The sequence below is a fragment of the Mustela nivalis genome (genome assembly GCF_964662115.1).
Source record: "Mustela nivalis genome assembly, chromosome: 11".
Taxonomy (NCBI): Eukaryota; Metazoa; Chordata; class Mammalia; order Carnivora; family Mustelidae; genus Mustela; species Mustela nivalis.
This window is the reverse complement of record NC_139030.1, coordinates 43,496,694-43,517,165: the sequence shown is the minus strand read 5'-3', so window position 1 is coordinate 43,517,165 and position 20,472 is coordinate 43,496,694. Positions and strand designations below refer to the sequence as shown.

The following is a 20,472-nucleotide window of genomic DNA, read 5'->3' as shown; positions in this document are numbered from 1 at the left end:
AGCTGCATGGGAAGTCTGCTTCTCCCTCTGACCTTCTCCTCGCTCATATTCTCTCTCACTGTCTCTCTCTCAAATAAATAAATAAAAATCTTAAAAAAAAATTCCTTACCTTTCAAAGAATGAATGTATTTATTGACTCTAGTTTTAATTTATTCATTCTTAAGTTCTTAGTTTTCACAGGTTAATAAACTTATCTGACCATTTTAATAGTTGGAGTTGCTCAGCCAAGTAAACTCTATATTCATTCTTTGTAAAATTGAAAATATTATGGTGCTTAATGTGTCACTGTCATCAAAAGTTGATGGATCTCTTGCAGAGTTTGTGGGCACTCTAATATTGTGCAGATTATTTTTTATAAATATTTAGCCTGGTCACTTTCAGATGATGTCTGCCTGTCTTTTTTCTTTTTTTGCCAGTGGGACTTGCCCTTTTATTTATTTAGTTTTTTATGTCAGCCTGTCTTGCTAAGATGTCTTTTATGCACTGATTATCATGGCTGTAGATCCATGTTGTCTAATAGAACTTCCTGCAGTGATGTAAATGTTGTTACTTGTATTGTCCAATAAGCACAGTATCCATTAGCCACATGTGGCTATAGAGCACTTGAAATATGGCTAGTGTGACTGGGAAAGTGAATTAAAAATTTTATTCAATTTTAATTTATTTAAATTTAAGTTAAATTACCACAGGTGACTGGTAGCTACCATATTGGACAGCACAGTTCTAGATTCTGATAGTATGTGCTAACTTTTTGGTGCAAATTATTTTATATTTTTAATCACTTGAATTAGTTTGGAATAAAGTATCCAGCTGAAGAAAAGGAGTTAGCAGAGTTATCCTAAATTTGCTTATTATAATTAGAACTACATTTTTTCTTTGGATTTACATAAGAATAAAAATATGAAGACTGCAATTTCAGAACTGAAAATAAAATGTGTTTTAGGTTGGTGTATCATGCTGTTTTATTTGGGGGCTGATAAGAGACGGAAAGTGAAAGTTGAAATTATTATTTTGGTACCTCTCAGGTACCTTCCATCCTACAAAAGAAAGGAGAAGTACTGTTTGACTCAAAGCCTGGTTTGGATTTAACATTTTTTTATATCCTCAAAGACAGTCATAGTAGTGTTCTGTTCCGCATTTTTAATGTTTGAATGAAAATATTGTGTTTGTGATATCAGACTTCTTTGTGAACTAACTGCAGGTTAATACATAGATTACTTTTAAATCTGGGATTGTAGTAAGTGTAAAATTAATTTTTGCTAACTAGAATTATGCCATTAGTTGAGGTCTGTGCTGAGTTTAGTGTTGCTAAATTGGTCAAATGCAATCAATTGTATTTTATTAAAGTGAAAAATTCACAGGACTGGAAACATGGCTTTGATTGCAGAACATTACCATTTTGCTTAATCTTTTTTAGTGAAATATAGCTTTTTGGAAAGGTGGTTAGTACAGTTGCCACTACATTTCGTTTAGCAAAATATACAATATTTACTATTCTTATAGTAGTATAATTGTTGACTAACAAAGGAATATTATTCAGACATTTTAGAAGATAATATTAAATAGTTCTTTCAGATTCTTTTTGTTCTTCTCTGAAGGCCTCAGTCCACTTTTATTCCTTCATTCTCAGAAGGTGATTTCTTCTCCGATTTTATAGAATGTGAATATTCTCTCATTTTCTTGTCCTTCTTGCTTATCAACTTGCAGTCATTACTGATCCAGCCACCCCTTGTGTTAGAGTGGGAAAGGTGTCCTGTTCCCTGACAAAAGACCAGATACCTATACCTGTGCTCTTAAAATCCCTTTTTACCTTCTCATGGATCTTGTATGCCTGTTACTCTCCCTCTTTTTTGTCATTTCAGTGTTTCCGGTGTGTTTTTTTCTTTTCTATTTATCTTTTTAACAAGTTCAGCCTTTCTTCATCATTGGGTACAGATATATACATCGGAGAAGCAAGACCCTTCTAATCCCTTCTTCCTTTTTTTGAAAGAGCTGCTGATACTTCTTGTCTCTAATTCTTCCATTCCTAGCAATCTGTGTTTTCATAAGCCTTCCACCTGATTTTGATCCTAGTCTATACTTGTGGATTAGTCAAGTAGTTCACTGTCATTGTTATAATTTGGGAGGACACGTTATAGTATTTAGAAGACAGCATACACTTATTACACAGAGAAGAATCAAGTCTTGGTTGAGGTGGTGTTTAAAGCTAGAAGCTAGTTTTTGGTGAATGTTAGAATTCAGTTTGGCTATGAGTTCTAGAAAACCCCAAATACCAGAGACTTGAAAAGATAGTTTATTTCTTCTTATATGCACAGGTAATCGGGTTCAATGACTCCCATGATTCTCGAGGAACTAGGCTTCTTCACTCTTGTTGCTCTGCCATCTTCAACTCTCAGCTTCTATTTCATAGTTCAGTCTGACTGCTGTGGCTATAGTCCTCCTTTTTCATATTCTGCTGAGCAGGAAGGGAAGAAAGAGGAGAGGCCATATCTCTTCCTTTTAAAGAAGCTTCTAGCAGTGGCCCAGAACTTGAAGTCCCTTTGGCCGGAATTTAGACACTGGCCACATCCAGTTGTAAGCTTATTTCAGATAGCCATGTGTGAAGATATAATTCATGGTTTTTAAAAGGGATGGCATAACAATCCATGATTTGGATTCACCACAAATGACTTACTTTCTTATTGTTAGACATTTAAGTTGCTTATGAGATTTTTTTACTATAACATAGTACAAACCAACAACTTAATGTCTTAAAAAAACGAATCAGTGGGCATAAAAACTACACGTTAGAATACTGAGTATTATAGGAGAGAACTTGGAAGTAGCAGAAATAACATTTTGAGAGTTTTTCTCTAAGCTGAGAAAGTAAAGATCCCGTGAAGAATAGTGGAATTAAGGAATACTTTATAAAATTTGGACTTTAGTCATCCTTAAAGAAAATTAAATCAGTATTTAGTATTGTTGGCTTACACAAACTAATGTGGTAAAATAAGTGTAGATAGTTTACATTTTTTTTTCTTAAGAGTGTATAAATGCTTTAAGTGTCAAGCATTTACTGGTGTCTAAATTGATTTTTTTTAGTACTGAAATGACATTTTGTTTTGTTTGGAATACAGATCTTTTGCTTTAAATTGTTTCATTCTTTTTTAATAAAGCATTATTATATGAGCTGTTATTTAAATTTAGGAACTAAATAAATAAAAAGTTGTGTTCAATTTATACATACTTTCGCTAGGCTAACTATACTTCTCTTGATTTGCAGGCCTTTTTGCAAATGTGTAATCTGCCTATCAAAGTGGTTTGTAGGGCAAATGCAGAATATATGTCTCCGTCTGGTAAGTTTTTAAAAATTCTGTTAATATTCTGCATTGATAAAATTGTAGTGCTGGTCCAGTTTGTACCTACTATTTTAGAGTTCCATTTTTGTTGTTTACCCTTGGAATAATTTTCCCATGGTTTTGTAAAGTAACAGTTGTAAACTTGATAGTCTTTGGGTGGACATGGCTATTGGTTTCAACTTTGTGGTGTTAATCAATTACTGGAAAGTTACAGAAATTGTTTTAAGTAGTAAATAGTAAGAAAATACATAATCTCAGATATCCCCAGTCTTATTTACATAGGACCTTTTCCACTTCAGAAAACCAATTTTGATAATAATGAATCCACTCATTATTATCCACACTTCTCTAAACTATGTTCTCCTATTATACAGAAGGAAGAAGAGAGATTGTGGAATAATTAAATTTACTTGTCAAAGACCTTAAGTTCATCTCTGAATGCTTTTGGTTTGTAATGACTTCTTTTTGTTTAATTTTTATTTCAACAGGTTTTTAAGATATTTATTAAGCTTTTAGCCTTTTTCCTATTTTTTATAATCAGTATTGCCTTTTCTGTGTGTCATATATTGTAGATTAAGGTAAAGTTTTAAATAAATATGGTTCAGATAATTTTTAACATCAAAATATAGTGCCACAAAGCTGATAAATAAATGTTAACTAGAATTGGTATGGATTATAATTATGGTTCTGCTGGTCCAATGATAACATCGAATCACACCTTTATGGGTAAATCCATTGAGTATAAAGTATGGATTTGTATAAAACATTTTTTTTCTTTTCATCTTAGTTTTTTTGTATAAAACATTTTAGAAATGATTTGTATAAAACATTTTTTTTCTTTTCATCTTAGTTTTTTTTCAATCTTAGTTTCTTGAAGGTGGTAATAATTGTCAAAAGCTGTGAGGACAGCCTCCATACACACTGAAAAGCCTATATCCATACATCTACACTTACAGATTTATGAATATACTTTCTAAAACATCTCCATAAAAAAATTTCTAGACTTGTAAACATAGACATATTTTAGATTATTGCAGGCCATTAATTGACTCATTTTCTGTTAATTTTGAATGTAGGTTTTATAAACTTTCTGAATTCTGGTGAGATGAATCATATTGGGTTCTATCTATCTTTATCCTTTATGTAGTCATACAAAAAGAGTGTACCTACATGTAAAAAAGTTGATAATCTAATACTAAAGTTGATATCTTTGGCAAATGAGGAGAAGCCCTAGAGTTCATCCACCTATTTCCTAAAATGACTATACTAAGTACCACACAGGTAGATATCATTTTATAGACTCTATGAAAGACAAATAACTATTATAGAGGCTACAGAACATAAACACACACATACAGACATACATTCATAGGAGTTTTCTGTAGGTAGATGAAAGTGGCACTTTCTGTTAAGGCGTTTATTTAAATTTCATCGTAACTCTAGTATTATTCTCTTTCATCATATGATTGGGGAGGGATCAGGGGAATGTTTTATTTGTTTGCTTGATCTTATTGTAGTAGAGTTTTAAAGCAGAGAACATTGTGGAAATAATCAGAAATCAAGTCACTCTTAGCTAAGAGTTAGGAAATTTTTACTCTAATCGTTTTGTGACCTTGTCACATATTGACAGTTTCCTTGGGAAATTTCACTTTTCTTTTTTGAGCTTCAGTGACTTCATCTGTAATAAGTGGTGGTTGGATTAGATGGTATTTGGGCTCTTTTTATTTCAATATTTTCTGAATCATAGACTTCCTTGCTTTCTTCTTGCTTCCTTTGTTTAAGTCCTAAAAAATGATTATTCTGCCTAAAATAAGAAATAGGGCCCTCTGTTTGTTTTTTTAAATTATCTTCAATTGGTGCCAGAGAATAAATATCTCACAGTGCTTTTCTTGAACCTGCAATAATAAGGATATAACATTGGCTCCACTTTAAGTCAGGCTAGTGACAAAAACGTTACTCACTTCTAATTTGTTGCCTTGATGTATATATTTCTTTATATTTAGGGATACATGAGTACTCATGTATTTGTTGCCTTGATGTATATATCAAGACATGTAATGATGTATATATGAAGGCATGTAATTTGTTGCCTTGATGTATATATTTCTTTATATTTAGGGATACATGAGTACTCATTTGACTACCCACACTGCTTTCCTGCTTCAGAATCTACAGTACTGAAAGTATTTTTAAAAAGAGAAAATACAAACTCCTTCTTCCAAGAATGCCAGACTGGATATTGAAAATGAGAAATACACTCTTCTTTCAAAATATTATAACCTAAAAATAGCCTTCAGTCTAGGCATTTATCCACACATAGTTTTCATTCTCAGATCATTTTATCTCAGAGGACCTGTACTATTTCTAGCATTAGAGTACTTACAAAGATTTTATCTCAAGTTAAAAAACATTATGGCCTAATACCCAGATACATTCTTTTATTTTTTGCAAGATTTATAAAGCAGTAGAAGAAAGGAATGTGGAATTCAGTGTTTTTATATTGGTAACTTAGAAATGTCTTCTAAATGTATTGTTGAGTTGTTGTTTCCCTGAAGGCCTGCTTGCCTTTTGTAATGCGTCTTATCCTAGGGATTTAGATGAAGCCTTGTTGGTACTCTAGGCCTCATCCATTACCCTTGGTCTGAGTGGGGCAGAGAGGAGTGAATCTGTTGAAAAGGACCACGAATCAGGCTACTGTTAGCGTGAACTCTATTTGACGTAGGTCTGATAGCAAACTTCATCCTTTAACTTTAGGGGTGAACTTTATTGCTATTTGGAGACTTATTTTGTTATCATCTCTGATAATTTCATCAACTATTGGTATTTCTAAAATGAAATCCCACTTTTTTAATGTGATATTTATTTAGAGAAGCCAGTTTTTAATAAGCATGCTTATTTTTTTCCCCCCAAATGTGTCTGGGAACATACTTTGTGTTATAATTCATAAACTAGCTTATCTTCAAAGATTGCTAATTCTTTTAAATTCCTAATTTTTTTTTGAGTAAAAGACATTTATTATTGTACCATTATGTGCTTAAAATATTGAACTTAATGGTATCTGAGATTTAAAAGTGGATGTAAAAAGAAGTCATCTTCTTAAATGTAGTTTAAAATACAGATTGATTCATTGTACTCTGAAGAGAAAGTCCAATTACATTTCTTTCAAATCGGTCAATGGTCGTGAACCAGTGTTCTGCCTTGGTTCATCTAATTTCCATAATTAGTATTTACTGCTATATTATATTATATAGCAGTTTGTAAATGCTAGTTCTGAAAAGCTAATATTGTGATCAGTTGTTATATACAAATGAGAACTCTAGAAATGAATCTCCTTTTTCTTTTAAAATTAGTAATCATTTAAAAGTTTATAGAATTTAATGTACACATTTAATTATAATTTTCAAAAGTTATAGGGTTACAAAATCAGTATATTAATAAAACACAATCTGTTTTTGTATTAGTTTACTGGAAGTGTCTTCATACATTTTTTTCCTCCTCAACAGGTAAAGTACCTTTTATTCATGTAGGAAATCAAGTAGTATCAGAACTTGGTCCAATAGTCCAGTTCGTTAAAGCCAAGGTAATAAAAAAGATATTAAATATATTTGATCACAGTTAGTCTCTTTAAAAAATTTTTATTTATTTATTTATTTAATTTTTAGATCACAGTCTTAAATAAGTCATTTATCATTCTTTAATGTGTCTTAATATTTGTATTGATTTTAACCTAGTTTTTTAAAAATGCCAATATAAACTAGTAGAGAAATAGTTCTAAAGTATGAGTTTTTTCCTCCATAATGTAAATCAATGGCAAAAGATGTAATTTGGTCTTTACAAAATGGTAGATAATTTTCTAACTTGCAGTTAATGAGAGTTTTGGTCATAAATGAAGATTTAGGTTGTTATAAAATGTCAGGTTAACCTTTGAGAGAGAGATACAGAATATATTTAGAAGTTGAACATATTAATATATACATTTGAGTTCAGTAAAAAGGACAACCCCCATTAACATTTTGCGGAACATCCTTCCAGACTTTTCTCTTTGCATATACAGAAAAATGTAGATCATGCTATTGTGTGCTATTTTGTAACCTGCCTTTTAATATCATAAATATGTTTGGAAATTCTTCCATGTTAATGACCATAGAAATATATTATCCTTTTAAGTTGTTGTATAGTATTTTATTGTATGGATATATTGTAATTTATTTACTTAAGCCTTTATTGATGGACACATAAATTGTTGTCAGTGTTTGGCTCTTATTATGTGTTAAGATAAATATTCTTCTACAGACACCTTTATACATTTGTCAGATTATCTCCTTTGGATAAATTCCTAAGAGTGATGCTGAAATATTAAAAGATACTCATTTTTAAACATCTTACCACAGGTGGCTGGATTGAACTAAAGGGTTATACCATTTTATGGATCTACTCATTATTATAGTATATTAGAATTTTAAAATTAGTGTCTATTTCCCTATACATTTACTAACATTTTCTTTCCACCTTTGACCACTTTATAAGCAACACATGCCAATCTTTTGGCATTTGTTTTATTACTAATAAGGTTAGTCTCTTAAAAAAAAAAAAGATTTACTGACCATTCTGTTTTCTTCTTTTGTGAAATGATAATATAATTTTGTCCATTGAAAGATACATTTTTATAGTGGCATATAAATACTGCTTATTAATATTTATCGTGATAGATTATTAATTTTTTTCATGTATAATTTTAGAGATATTTCAGAAGTTTATTAGACATTTATAGTAAAAACATTGATGTACTAAAAACATTTATATTCACTCAGTAGTAAGATAACTGAAAGTTTTTGTCTATTTAATATGATGCTCTTTTAAATTTTTTTAAATTCCCTTTAGGGCCATTCTCTTAGTGATGGACTGGATGAAGTCCAAAAAGCAGAAATGAAAGCCTACATGGAATTAGTCAACAATATGCTGTTGACTGCAGAGGTATACTAGAAGATAATAGGCCTTGAAAAGAAACTTCCCTCTTACAAACGATCATCTTTCTTATGGGTTATTTCAGAGTTATTGAGAAATAGGAATATAGTCAAGCAATTCTAGGGCTAGGATGGTTACTGAAATTACTTGGCTATATTGTTCGAACAAGTTGTCTGACATTTACAGGTCTAGTTTTTCTTTTGGTAAAAAGGAATGATTCTTGTCCACTCATTATTTGACTTTGGCCTTGGGAGGTTTACTTAAATAATATCTCTAAAATAGTTTAATGGTATTTAGAGATGTACTACTTTATGAATAGGAAATGCTTTTTTAAAGTATTATCATTAATTAAATTTAATAATTCTGTATAGTAATATTAGCCAGAGAGGGAAAGCTCTCATATATGTGACTTTTATAAAGTTGGTTTATAAAAAATCACTATGGCAAGAAATAATTTTCTTTATCCATTTTCTTTTTGGTATTCTAAAGTTTTAGTGACTGTTCTTTTGTTCCTAGTTGTATCTTCAGTGGTGTGATGAAGCTACAGTAGGGGAGGTGAGTGGTTCTGCAGCATTTATCTTAATTAAAATTTAATGAGAAAACACTTTTGCTCAGAATCGTAAGTCCCTGCTCATAAATGAAACATTGTGGTTTATACCATTAGTGATATAGTTTTTCACTTACTTTAATTTTGCTTGCACATACATTTTAGGGAAGCTATGTGTCATTGTTTGATGTAACTGGTTGCAAAGTACATAAAAGTTTATATATTTTTAAAGGGAATGGTTTGAAATTTTAATTTTTTAGATTGCAAGCTATGTATTTTTTCAGATTGCTGTATTTGTGTTCTGAACATATATTTTCCTAAGAATTCTGTTTGTAAAAACAGGCTTTGTTTTTAGAATCATGTTTGTCACAAAATCTTTTTGCTCTAGATCACTCATGCCAGATACGGCTCTCCTTACCCTTGGCCTCTGAATCATATTTTGGCTTATCAGAAACAGTGGGAAGTCAAACGTAAGATGAAAGCTATTGGATGGGGTAACAAGACTCTGGACCAGGTGAATCCAGATAATTCAGATTGAAGTAGAGGGTTGCCTCAACTTTAATGCATTAAGAAATTCATGTTTTATATTTATAATTTATATATTTTTATATACAATAAAAATAATTTTATGTGTAATTATATTTTATATGTAATACAATATATTTTATATTCTATAAAATTATGTATTTTATATATAAGTATATATATTTTTATATATAATTTATATACATTTATAATTTATATTATATTTCTATTAAATTCATGTTATATTTTGTCTTTAAAAATCTCAGCACAATAAAAAAATTAGGAAAACATTTACTCTTATTTTTTTCTGACATGAAGTGGGTTTTTGTTTTATAAAAATCATACATGCTTATTATAAAACAAACTATCTAATACAGAAAAGTTCAAAAAGGAAATAGAAATTGCTTAAGATCCTATCATCTAGAAATTGCCACTGCTAACTTTTTGGAGAACATTCTTCTAGATGTCTCTGAATAACATTTTCCTTAAATGGGATCTTATACCTGCCACTCTGTAATCTAATTTTTTTCTATTCACCAATATATTGTGAGCATCTATGTCAATAAATATAGATCTTCAGCATCAGGGCTTTAAAAAACCCTGTTATATAAGGCTCTTAATATATCTTTTTGTTTGTTTTAAATTTATTGAAATAGCAAAATTAGAAAGATATATAGCTTTTCAAGGTCATGAGATTGAACTAATTCAATCATTAATAATGTTTCTTTTCTAAGGCTAGTTGGAGTCCTAGTTAGCCAGTTTACTGCTGTGTGCCACTGACCACACTGGGAATTGGGGAAATGAATAGGGATCGAGTAAATAAAATCCATCTCCACTAGTGGGGAAACAACTCAAATGCTTTTACTCATGGTGGGTCAGCAGCAGTGTTACCATTATGAAGCAGCTTTTTAAAAATATGTAAAGTCATTTGAAGCTATGGATTCAGGAAAACATTTTTTTGTAGGGGGTAGAGTTTTGAGGTAGAAACTTTCTTAATAGTAATCCTTATAAGTAACTTAAATGTGCTTGTGTTTAAAGGAAGTTTTCTCTCAAATTTTCTTCTTATTTCTTATATAGAAAGTATTACTTATGTTCTATGTGTTATGTGTTCTATAGTCTGATCCTAAATATATGATAAAAGGTTACCTAAACTTACATTTTTGTTATAAGCTGTGATACGAATTAGATTTTAGACATTGTTTTGCTAATTTAAATATTTTCCTTTGGGTATATTGCCTATGTTAGGTCTTAGAAGATGTAGACCAGTGCTGTCAGGCGCTTTCTCAAAGACTGGGAACACAACCATATTTCTTCAATAAGCAGTAAGAAACTTTATCATTTTTTATTTAGTTTCTTTTCTATATTGTTAGATTACAAACTTATTTTGCCATAGAGGAATTGTTTTATCAAGAAATATTTATTTTTTATTTTTTTTTTAATTTTTTATTTTTTATAAACATATATTTTTATCCCCAGGGGTACAGGTCTGTGAATCACCAGGTTTACACACTTCACAGCACTAACCAAAGCACATACCCTCCCCAATGTCCATAATGCCATAGAGGAATTGTTTTATCAAGAAATATTTTTGATAAGATTTTGTTTTATTTTTCATTTTTGCCCTCATTAAACATTTACTTAGCACTTCTTGGTTATCAGGCACAGCTCTAGGCTCTGGGATACTAAAATTTCTGAAATGCAGTCCTTGCCATTAAAAATTCTTAAGGGCAGACATGTAAACCAGTCATTATTTTATGATATGATAGAAGTACTGCTATCTATGTATATGGTGCTGTGTATGGAACTACATCATCTTAACAAAATTCCACACTTGGAAAATGCTGTTAAAACATGAAGTCTAACCGTACTTGTTTTTACAGGGTGATACCCTGGGGACTAGAAAAGTGAATAAAACTAAACAGTTACCAATTTTGTTGGATGGACAAGCACTGTTATGAACTTATCTTTTAAAAGTTAATGAAAACTTTTATAAAGCACAGAAATTAGTATAAAGGATATGGATTAAATGTATATGTACATATATCTAAGTTGAATAATTCATTAAGAAAATCATTTTGTAATCTGGAAAAGAATATCTAATATAGGCAAAAAATGAATTTCCCCTTTTTTTAAAAAAAAAGTTACAGTTTTAATATATTAGAATCATCCTGTGCTTCAGTTTAAGATGGGTTTAAATTAACATTTTTTTTTAAAGATTTTTATTTATTTATTTGGCAGACAGAGATTACAAGTAGGCAGTGAGGCAGGCAGAGAGAGAGAGGGGGGAAACAGGCTTCCCTCTGAGTATAGAACCTGATACAGGACTTGATACCAGGACCCTGGGATCATGACCTGAGCTGAAGGCAGAGGCTTTTTAACCCACTGAGCCACCCAGGCACCCTAAATTAACATTTTAATCTTAATGTTTTACTTAGAAATTCTAGCCTTTTCTTGGCTATGTAGTAAAAATTTTCCTTTTTAGATTAATTTTTTAATAAACATATAATATATTTTTATCCCCAGGGGTACAAGTCTGTGAATCGCCAGGTTTACACATTTCACAGCACTCACCATAGCACATACCCTCCCCAATGTCCATATCCCCACCCCTTCTCCCGACCTCACTCTCCCCAGCAACCCTCAGTCTGTTTTTTGAGATTGAGACTTTTATGGTTTGTCTCCCTCCCGATCCCATCTTCTTTCATTTTTTTTTTCCTATCCCACCAAACCCCCCATGTTGCATCTCCACTTCCTCGTATCAGGGAGATCATATGATAGTTGTCTTTCTCTGATTGACTTATTTCGCTAAGCATAATACCCTCTAGTTCCATCCACGTCATCACAAATGGCAAGATTTCATTTCCTTTGATGGCTGCATAGTATTCCATTGTGTGTATATACCACATCTTCTTTATCCATTCATCTGTTGATGGACATCTAGGTTCTTTCCATAGTTTGGCTACTGTGGACATTGATGCTATAAACATTCGGGTGCACATGCCCCTTTGGAGCACCACGTTTCTGTCTTTAGGATATATACCCAGTAGTGCAATCGTTGGGTCATAGGGTAGCTCTATTTTCAGTTTTTTGAGGAACCTCCACACTGTTTTCCAGAGTGGTTGCACCAGCTTGCAATAATTTTTAAAAAGGTTTATTTGCTATTATTTTATCTTTATAGGCATTCATCTTCTGTAAGATCATATCATACATCTTTTGATAGAGATATTAATATTAGTAGCAAAATTAACAATGATGATAGCTTGGAAACATTTGTTATATTAATGTATAATATATATAACTGAAATTTGGGGTCTTGATCACTGAAGCACAAAGGTCATAGGATTCAAACCATGAAATCCTGGTAGGTAAAGCTTCTCCAGCTATGTTCCTAGCTCTAGTGATGTCTGCTGTGCAGAGTCTATTTGTTTAGTCTCTAACACAAAAGAAATGGTATCTACATATTAGTGCCAAGTTGCTCACTTTTCTTGGTGGTACAGGAATTCTTAGGGCTTGAAAAGCCCAGAAGAGGTGTGTTTTATCCTATGAAGTGCATCATTGTGTGTTAGGAGTTAGTTTTGTTATGCATGCTGTCTTCATGGGAGGCCAAGAGAATATATCTGACTTATTTTTCTCATTTCAACTCAGTGTCAAAGACTTCATTCATAACCAGGTATCATTCAGCATGTGATTTAGTAGAAATATCAAAACAGATTTTTTTCTTATAAGATTACAGTTATATTTAAGCTCATAATGAGAAACTGAACATTTAGAACAAGCATAAAACCAAAGATTTGCTATGGAAGAACCATATTAAGATGTAGGTTTTTGAAATAATTTTACCTTGTGTGAGACTTACATGAATATTTTCCTCTAATGATTGAAAAATAGATTTCATTTTTTAATTTTAGTTTTATCCCATTGTCTAATTAGTAGTAAACTATAATTAGGAAAATGTCATTTGTATTTTTACTTTAATGTGACAGAATTTTTCTCATTTTTTTATCTGTCAGGAATCATTACTTTGTGAGATACTGTACTTTAGTGACTAGAGCGCTGGCTTAAGTCTAGATAATGTAGTATCAGATCAGTGGCCCTGAATTGTGTTCTTGGCTCTGATATATACCAGGCTTTTGCAAGTTACCTTATTTCCCTGTGTATCTTTCTCTTACCCTCTAAAAGTAGAATAAATTTTTCTCCTAGTTAACCTCGTGGGGATGTTGAGAGGAGTCATAGAAGAAACCCAGTAGTTTTACTTGATGATTCAAAGGGAATGGGTAGATGAGGGAGATCCTGCAGCAAGAATGGGAATTGGGAAAAGAGGACAAAGAAGATAAATGGTGGAAAGAAAAAATTAGAAAAGTGAAAGAAATCAGAATAAGATAGATACTAACTCTGGTGGCCTTTTTTTTCTTTAATCTTTTATAATATATAATGTGGCTGGTAGCTTTTAAATATTTAAATCATATTTCTGAAATGAAACTAAAACAAAATATCTATTTTCTGTTGTATACAAGGTATCTTATTGATGTGATATCTATTGAGATACCTATCCAAAAGCTACTAGATCCTTTGTTCTTTTTCATGTGGTAAGCATGAACTTGGAATGAAAAAGTAAAACTTTTCTTACAGTGTTATTTTAATGTTACCTTTTTCCCCCTATGTTTAATCAGGATAGAATGAATTATACCATTGTAAAGCATTTATGAACTCCTTGCAGGTCTGTATAAACAAAACCTTGACAGCAGAGGATCGTGAGTGTTGGTTAAAAGTCACTCAAATTGAGAAATTGGAAGAGGGCTTATTTTTGAAAAAGTTCTGCATAAACTATTAAATGGTAAAACTTGAAAATATACCTTCATATACTGATGAGAAAGGGTATTGAGGAAATGCTGCAAAAATTAAACATGGGAATCTTAAGATGAAAAATTTCAGGGAAGAATTGGATTTTACTGAGGTTTGTTCAATTTTTTGAAATTACCAGTTGAGAAATTGATTCAGTAATCAACCAACAAAAGTCCCAAGACCAGACGGTTTTACAGGTGAATTCTACCAGACATTTAAAGAAGAGTTAATACCTGTTCTTTTTTTTTTTTTTTTTTTTAAGGTTTTATTTATTTATCTGACAGAGAGAGAGAGAGATCACAAGCAGGCAGAGAGGCAGGCAGGGAAAGGGGGAAGCAGGCTCTCCCCACTGAACAGAGAGCCTGATTGGGGCTCGATCCTAGGACCCTGGGATCATGACCCAAGCCGAAGACAGAGGCTTTAACCCACTGAGCCACCCAGGTGCCCCAATACCTGTTCTTTTTAACCTATTCCAAAATATAGAAGAGAAAGGAAAACTTCCAAATTCATTCTATAAGGAGAATGTTATTCTGATACCAAAACCAGGCACAGATACTACCAATAAATAAATAAATAAATAAATAAGAAAACTAGGTAGTATCTGTGATGAGCATTGATGCAGAAATCCTCAACAAAATATTAGCAAACTGAATTCAGTAGTATATTAAAAGGATCATTCACCATGATTAAGTGGGATTACTCTATTTATTTTTTTTAAAAGATTTTATTTCTTTGACAGAGAGAGATGGCGAGAGAGGGAACATAATCAGGGGGAGTGGGAGAGGGAGAAGCAGGCTTCTCACTGAGTAGGGAGCCCAGTGCGCGGAGCTTGATCCCAGGACCCTGGGATCACGACCTGAGCCAAAGGCAGATGCTTAACAATTGAGCCACCCATGCACCCCTATTTTATTTTATTTTTTAAAGATTTGTTTGTTTTAGAGAGAGAGAGAGAGTGTGTGTGTGTGTGTGTACATGTGAGCAGGGTGAGGGGCAAAGGAGAGGGAGAGAGAAATTCTGAAGCAGACTCTCTGCTGGGTGTGGAGCCTGACTCAACTCAGGCTTTGATCTCTCGACCCCAAGATCATGACCTGAGCTGAAATCAAGAGTGGATACTTGACTGACTGAACCACCACCCAGGCGCCCCAAGATTAAGTGGGATTTATTCCATGGATGCGAGGGTAGTTTACTGTTCTCAAATCAGTCAGTATAATATATCATGGTAATAAGAGGAAGGATAAAAACTGTATGATTATCTCAATAGAATCAGAAAAAGCATTTAACAAAAAATACAGCATCTCTTTATGATAAAAACTCAGCAGAGTGGGCACAGAGGGAACATACCTTGACATAATAAATGCCATATATGAAAAATCTAGCTAACATATTCAGTGGTGAAAAACAGAGTTTTTCTTTTAAGATCAGGAACAAGGCAAGAATATCTATTCCCACCACTTATATTCAACATAGTACTGGAAGTCCTAGCTATGGCAGTCAGATAAGAAAAGGAATTAAAAAGCATCAGATTGTTAAGGAAGAAGTAAAACTGTCACTATTTGCAGATGACATGATAATATATATAGAAAATTGTAAAGACCTCATCAGAAAACTATTAAAACTCATAAATGAGTTCAGTAAAGTAGGATACAAAATTAACATATAGAAATCTGTTGCATTTCTGTACACTAACAGACTAACAGAGAAATTTAGAATTTATAGTTAACAAAAAGAATGGAAATACCAAGGAATGAATTTAACCAGAAAGGTGAAAAACCTGTTACTATGAAAAGTAAAAGACCTTGATGAAAGAAATTTAATATGATGCAAATGGAAAGATAAAGCATGCTCATGGATTTGAAGAATTAATATTGTTAAAAATGTCCATACATCCCAAAGTAATTTACAGATTGAATGCAGTCCCTACCAAAACACCAGTAGTACTTTTCACGGAACTAGAACAAATATATCCAAATTATGTGTGGAACCACAAAAAACCTCAAATAGCTGAAGCAACCTTGAGAAAGAAGAACACAGCTGAAAGTATCTAACCCCAGATTTCAAGATATACTACTAATCTGTAGTAATCAAAACACTATGGTACATGTCATGGAAAAAAGTAGAGCATAGGGAATATAGTCCATAAAATTGTAGTAATGTTGTGTGGTGACTCTGGTTATTGTGGTGAGCATTGAGTAATGTATAGAGTGGTTGAATCAGTATGTTGTACATCTGAAGCTAATCTAGCATTGTGTATCAATTATACTTTTTTTTAAAGATTTTATTTATTTATTTGACAGATCACAAATAGGCAGAGAGGCAGGCAGAGAGAGGGGGGGAAGCAGGCTCCCTACTGAGCAGAGAGCTTGATGTGGGTTTCAGCCGAGATCACGACCTGAGCTGAAGGCAGAGGCTTAACCCATAGAGCCACCCAGGTTCTCCTCAATTATACTTTAATAATTTTAAAATACTTTAATAATTTTAAAAATCACCACTTGAGGAGCACCTGGGTGGCTCAGTGGTTAAAGCCTCTGCTTTCGGCTCAGGTCATGATCCCAGGAGATCCCAGAGTCCTGGGATTGAGCCCCGTTATGGCAATCCATCAGGCTCTCTGCTCAGCGGGGAGCCTGCTTCCCTTTCTCTCTGCCTTCCTCTCTGCCTACTTGTGATCTTTGTCTGTCAAATAAATGAATAAATAAATCTTTTTTTTTTTTTAAATCACCACTTCAGAAAAGCGAGTAATTTGTTGCTCAAATTGAAATTGCTCAAAATTTCAAAGGCAAAAATATAAAAAAGACTGATGGCAAAGGACTTGATTTACAAACTTGAATGACAGCCCTAAGATCAATGATTGGTATATAAAGAGGGAATATGTAAATTACTCCTAGTAGTATGAAAACATGGCAAGTTAATAGTGTAATGGAAGGAAAAATTACTGAACAGAGACAATATTAATGTTTTTCAAACTAGACTGACTATAAAAGGTATCAGAAAGAAATAGGCAGTCATGATAAAGAAAGCAAAAAAGTTGAGTATAGAAAAATTTTAAATGGGAAAGATTAGGAAAACATTTACATTTTTTAGTATTTTTATTTTGATATTCAAATGAAAGAACAGTAGATAACTGATGGATATTAGCTGGACCTTTTGGTATAATCATTTCATAATACATATAAATCACACCCAACCGTGCTGTATACCTTAAACTTACACAGTGATACTTGTCAATTATTTCTCAATAAAACTAGGGAAAAAAAGAGTAGTGATAGCCATTGAAAATGTGGAAAGAATGATAATGCAAGATAAGACAGCACATTTCTTAGGTTCTTAAAAATGTATTTATGATCCTGGAGTATTTTTCTAATAAAAGGTCTATAAAGATAGATGTAATATATATATGAAAGATCTTAAAAGTCTTAGGAGGAGAGTTGCTATCAGTATTAAAATTTCAACCCACTACTTAGTAAGCATAAGAATGGAAAGGTTAGTTCTCTCTAGGAAAGGTAATTAAAAACTGGATGTTAATCAAGATCTTGGCTTGATTAAACAGTTCAGTACAAATATTGGGCAGAGTGTGTGTTTTTTTGTTGTTGTTCTTGTCTCACATGAATTGCAAGTATTTTTTGGAGTTTATTGCTTTTTAAATAAAAACCAGGTTTATTATATTTACACATGCTAATATTGACACCATTTTATGTTTATAGCTCTGAGTTTTAGTAGTGGTATGCAGTTGTGGAACCACTACCAGAAGTGTACTTTTGCAAAGAAAAAGAAAAAAAAGAAGTGTACTTTTTAAAAAGAAAGAATTATAGGAATGGGTTATTTATATGTTTCATATATATATAACTTAATATAAGTAATTGCTGAAATTTGTAAGGATTACAAAAAATATGCATTAGAAGTTATGTATGTGTGTGTGTGTTTCATTTGATTTAGTATATTGTGTTATACTTACTGTTAGGTGTTCTAAAGTAACTTGCCACCCAGTTGTTGTCTTTATGTAACATGAGAGCCATTGCTGAGTTCTCATTACCCATATAATTCAGCACCTTTGGAGTTACATAGATGTACATTTGCAGCAAGTAACATTTTGACCGCTTCAGGGTTACTTCTAGACCACTGTAGTTTGAATATACACTTATACTTGAACTCCTTCAGATCCATCATTTAATGATAAAGGATGCCCATCTATATTACTGAAAGTTGCATCAAGAAATAAATTCACTTTTTTTTTTTTTAAGATTTTTATTTATTTATTTCACAGAGATCACAGAAAGGCAGAGAGGTGGGTGGAAGGGGAAGCAGGGCTTGATCCCACAACCCTGGGATCATGACCTGAGCCGGAGGCAGCCACTCAACTGACTGAGCCACCCAAGCGCCCCTCAAGTAGAGATGTTATGTAGACATTCAAATGTATGATTCTGGACTTTAGGAGAGGGACTGGGATTGGAGATACATTATTGGGCAATTAGTGGCATAAAGACATATTTAAAGCCATGCAACAGGATGAGGTCATTCATTATTAGTGATTAAGACCACATAGGTAGTAAGTGGCAGTTAGGATTCAAACTTGGATTTGAGGGGCCCCCAAATCTGTCCTTCCAAACCAGATTACTGAAACATACTTTCACATTTATGTAGGCTAACACATATTTTCTTAAAAATTTTATCACTGTGAGACTGATAGCAGTAATAATTCATAATTACAGTGATATTTTATCTCCAGTAGTATTTTAATATTATTGGCAATTATTTTAATATAATGTAGTTTGGTGATGCCTCATCTATAGACCATTAGTAGTGAGGTAGATAAATTTCAATTTTTTGTTACTAATACTAATTAAAGGGAAAAAAACCTTAGAAATTTTTTTGTTGAAGTTATCTTTACTTCTCCTTCAGAAATCTAGATTATTAGGGCGCCTGGGTGGCTCTTGGTTAAGTGACTGCTTTTGGCTCAGTCATGATTTCATGGGTCCTGAGACTGAACTCCTCATTGGGGTCTGAGCTCAGAGGGGAGTCTGCTTGAGATTCTCTCCTCTCCATTTCCCACCCCCTTCCCCATCTCAAAATAAATAAATAAATAAATTTTAAAAAGCTAAATTATTTTAAAAGTGGTAAAGTTAAAAGTAAATCATGTTATTAATGCATTATTTGGGTAGTCAAGTGTCATTTGTCCCAGCACCACAGTGAAATCCTCTGCTTTGATACCATTTTGGTTTTGCTTCTATTAAAACACTTAATAAATTGTGTTGTAATTTATGTTTTGTGTCCAAGTCTTAGGATATCTTTCATGTTCTTACATCTCTATCATCTAAGCACAGTTCCTGGCACATTGAAGACCTACTGTATTTATGTAGTGAATAAATTAATGAATAAAATGAATATGATCAGTTACACCAATAGTATTTTAATGCATTACCACTTTAAAAAGCAAGTCACACAAGTAGCAAATTATCATTTAAAATGTTTTTTTTTTCCATATATTACAACAGAAACTCCAAGTTAAAAACAAAATAAATTCTATCAAGTTGAGGTAGGATTTATTTATGTGACTTTTTCTTTTAAATAGAGGAATAAAATGTTTTAAAAAGTAGTGTGTATTCTGCCATACAAGTTAAATGCTATTCATGTTTCTTTCCTTTCTACTTTTGTTTTAGGCCTACTGAACTAGATGCACTGGTATTTGGCCATTTGTATACCATTCTTACCACACAGTTGACCAATGATGAACTTTCTGAGAAGGTGAAAAACTATAGCAACCTCCTTGCTTTCTGTAGAAGAATTGAACAGCACTATTTTGAAGATCGTGGTAAAGGCAGCTCATCTATCAGATCATCTTAGAGATAATGTCTTAATTTAGTCATTATTTTTAAAAAAAAACTTAACTTGAACTATGTTACTTGAAAGTTACAGTAAGTAATGGTATCAGAATTTTAAAACCAAAAACACTGCTTTTTGAAACCTCAGAATAAATTATATAATGCATCCTATACATGTACTTTATACTGTTAAAATAATTCTGAATGATTTCATTTGATATGTTGTACTCGGTATCTTGAAATTTTTGTTTTCTTGAAACATGTATACATATAAAAATAAAGCTCAAAGAACTATATGGCTGGTGTATTTACTTCTGTTTGATCTTCCTGAAGCCACTCTGAGCTTTTATACATGGAATAAACTATCTTTTCTAAGGCAGATAATTTGTGTTCCATACTTTAAGATGACTTTAATAGATACATGGTGAACCGGGCATGGGAA

At 32.3% G+C, this 20,472-nt stretch overlaps 1 protein-coding gene across 2 annotated transcripts in view; it reads left to right on the top strand.

Moving 5' to 3' along the window:
• Window positions 1–20,326, top strand: part of MTX2 (metaxin 2) — a 68,736-nt gene extending 48,410 nt beyond the window's left edge. For both annotated transcript variants that reach the window (XM_082689427.1, XM_082689428.1), the window contains 7 exons: window positions 3,263–3,335; window positions 6,842–6,918; window positions 8,220–8,312; window positions 8,820–8,858; window positions 9,239–9,364; window positions 10,621–10,697; window positions 19,869–20,326. In XM_082689427.1, coding sequence (XP_082545553.1) covers window positions 3,263–3,335; window positions 6,842–6,918; window positions 8,220–8,312; window positions 8,820–8,858; window positions 9,239–9,364; window positions 10,621–10,697; window positions 19,869–20,052 — 669 coding nt within the window. In that variant the 3' untranslated portion in view covers window positions 20,053–20,326. The remainder of the gene's footprint in view (window positions 1–3,262; window positions 3,336–6,841; window positions 6,919–8,219; window positions 8,313–8,819; window positions 8,859–9,238; window positions 9,365–10,620; window positions 10,698–19,868) is intronic.
• The last annotated feature ends 146 nt before the right edge of the window (window positions 20,327–20,472 follow it).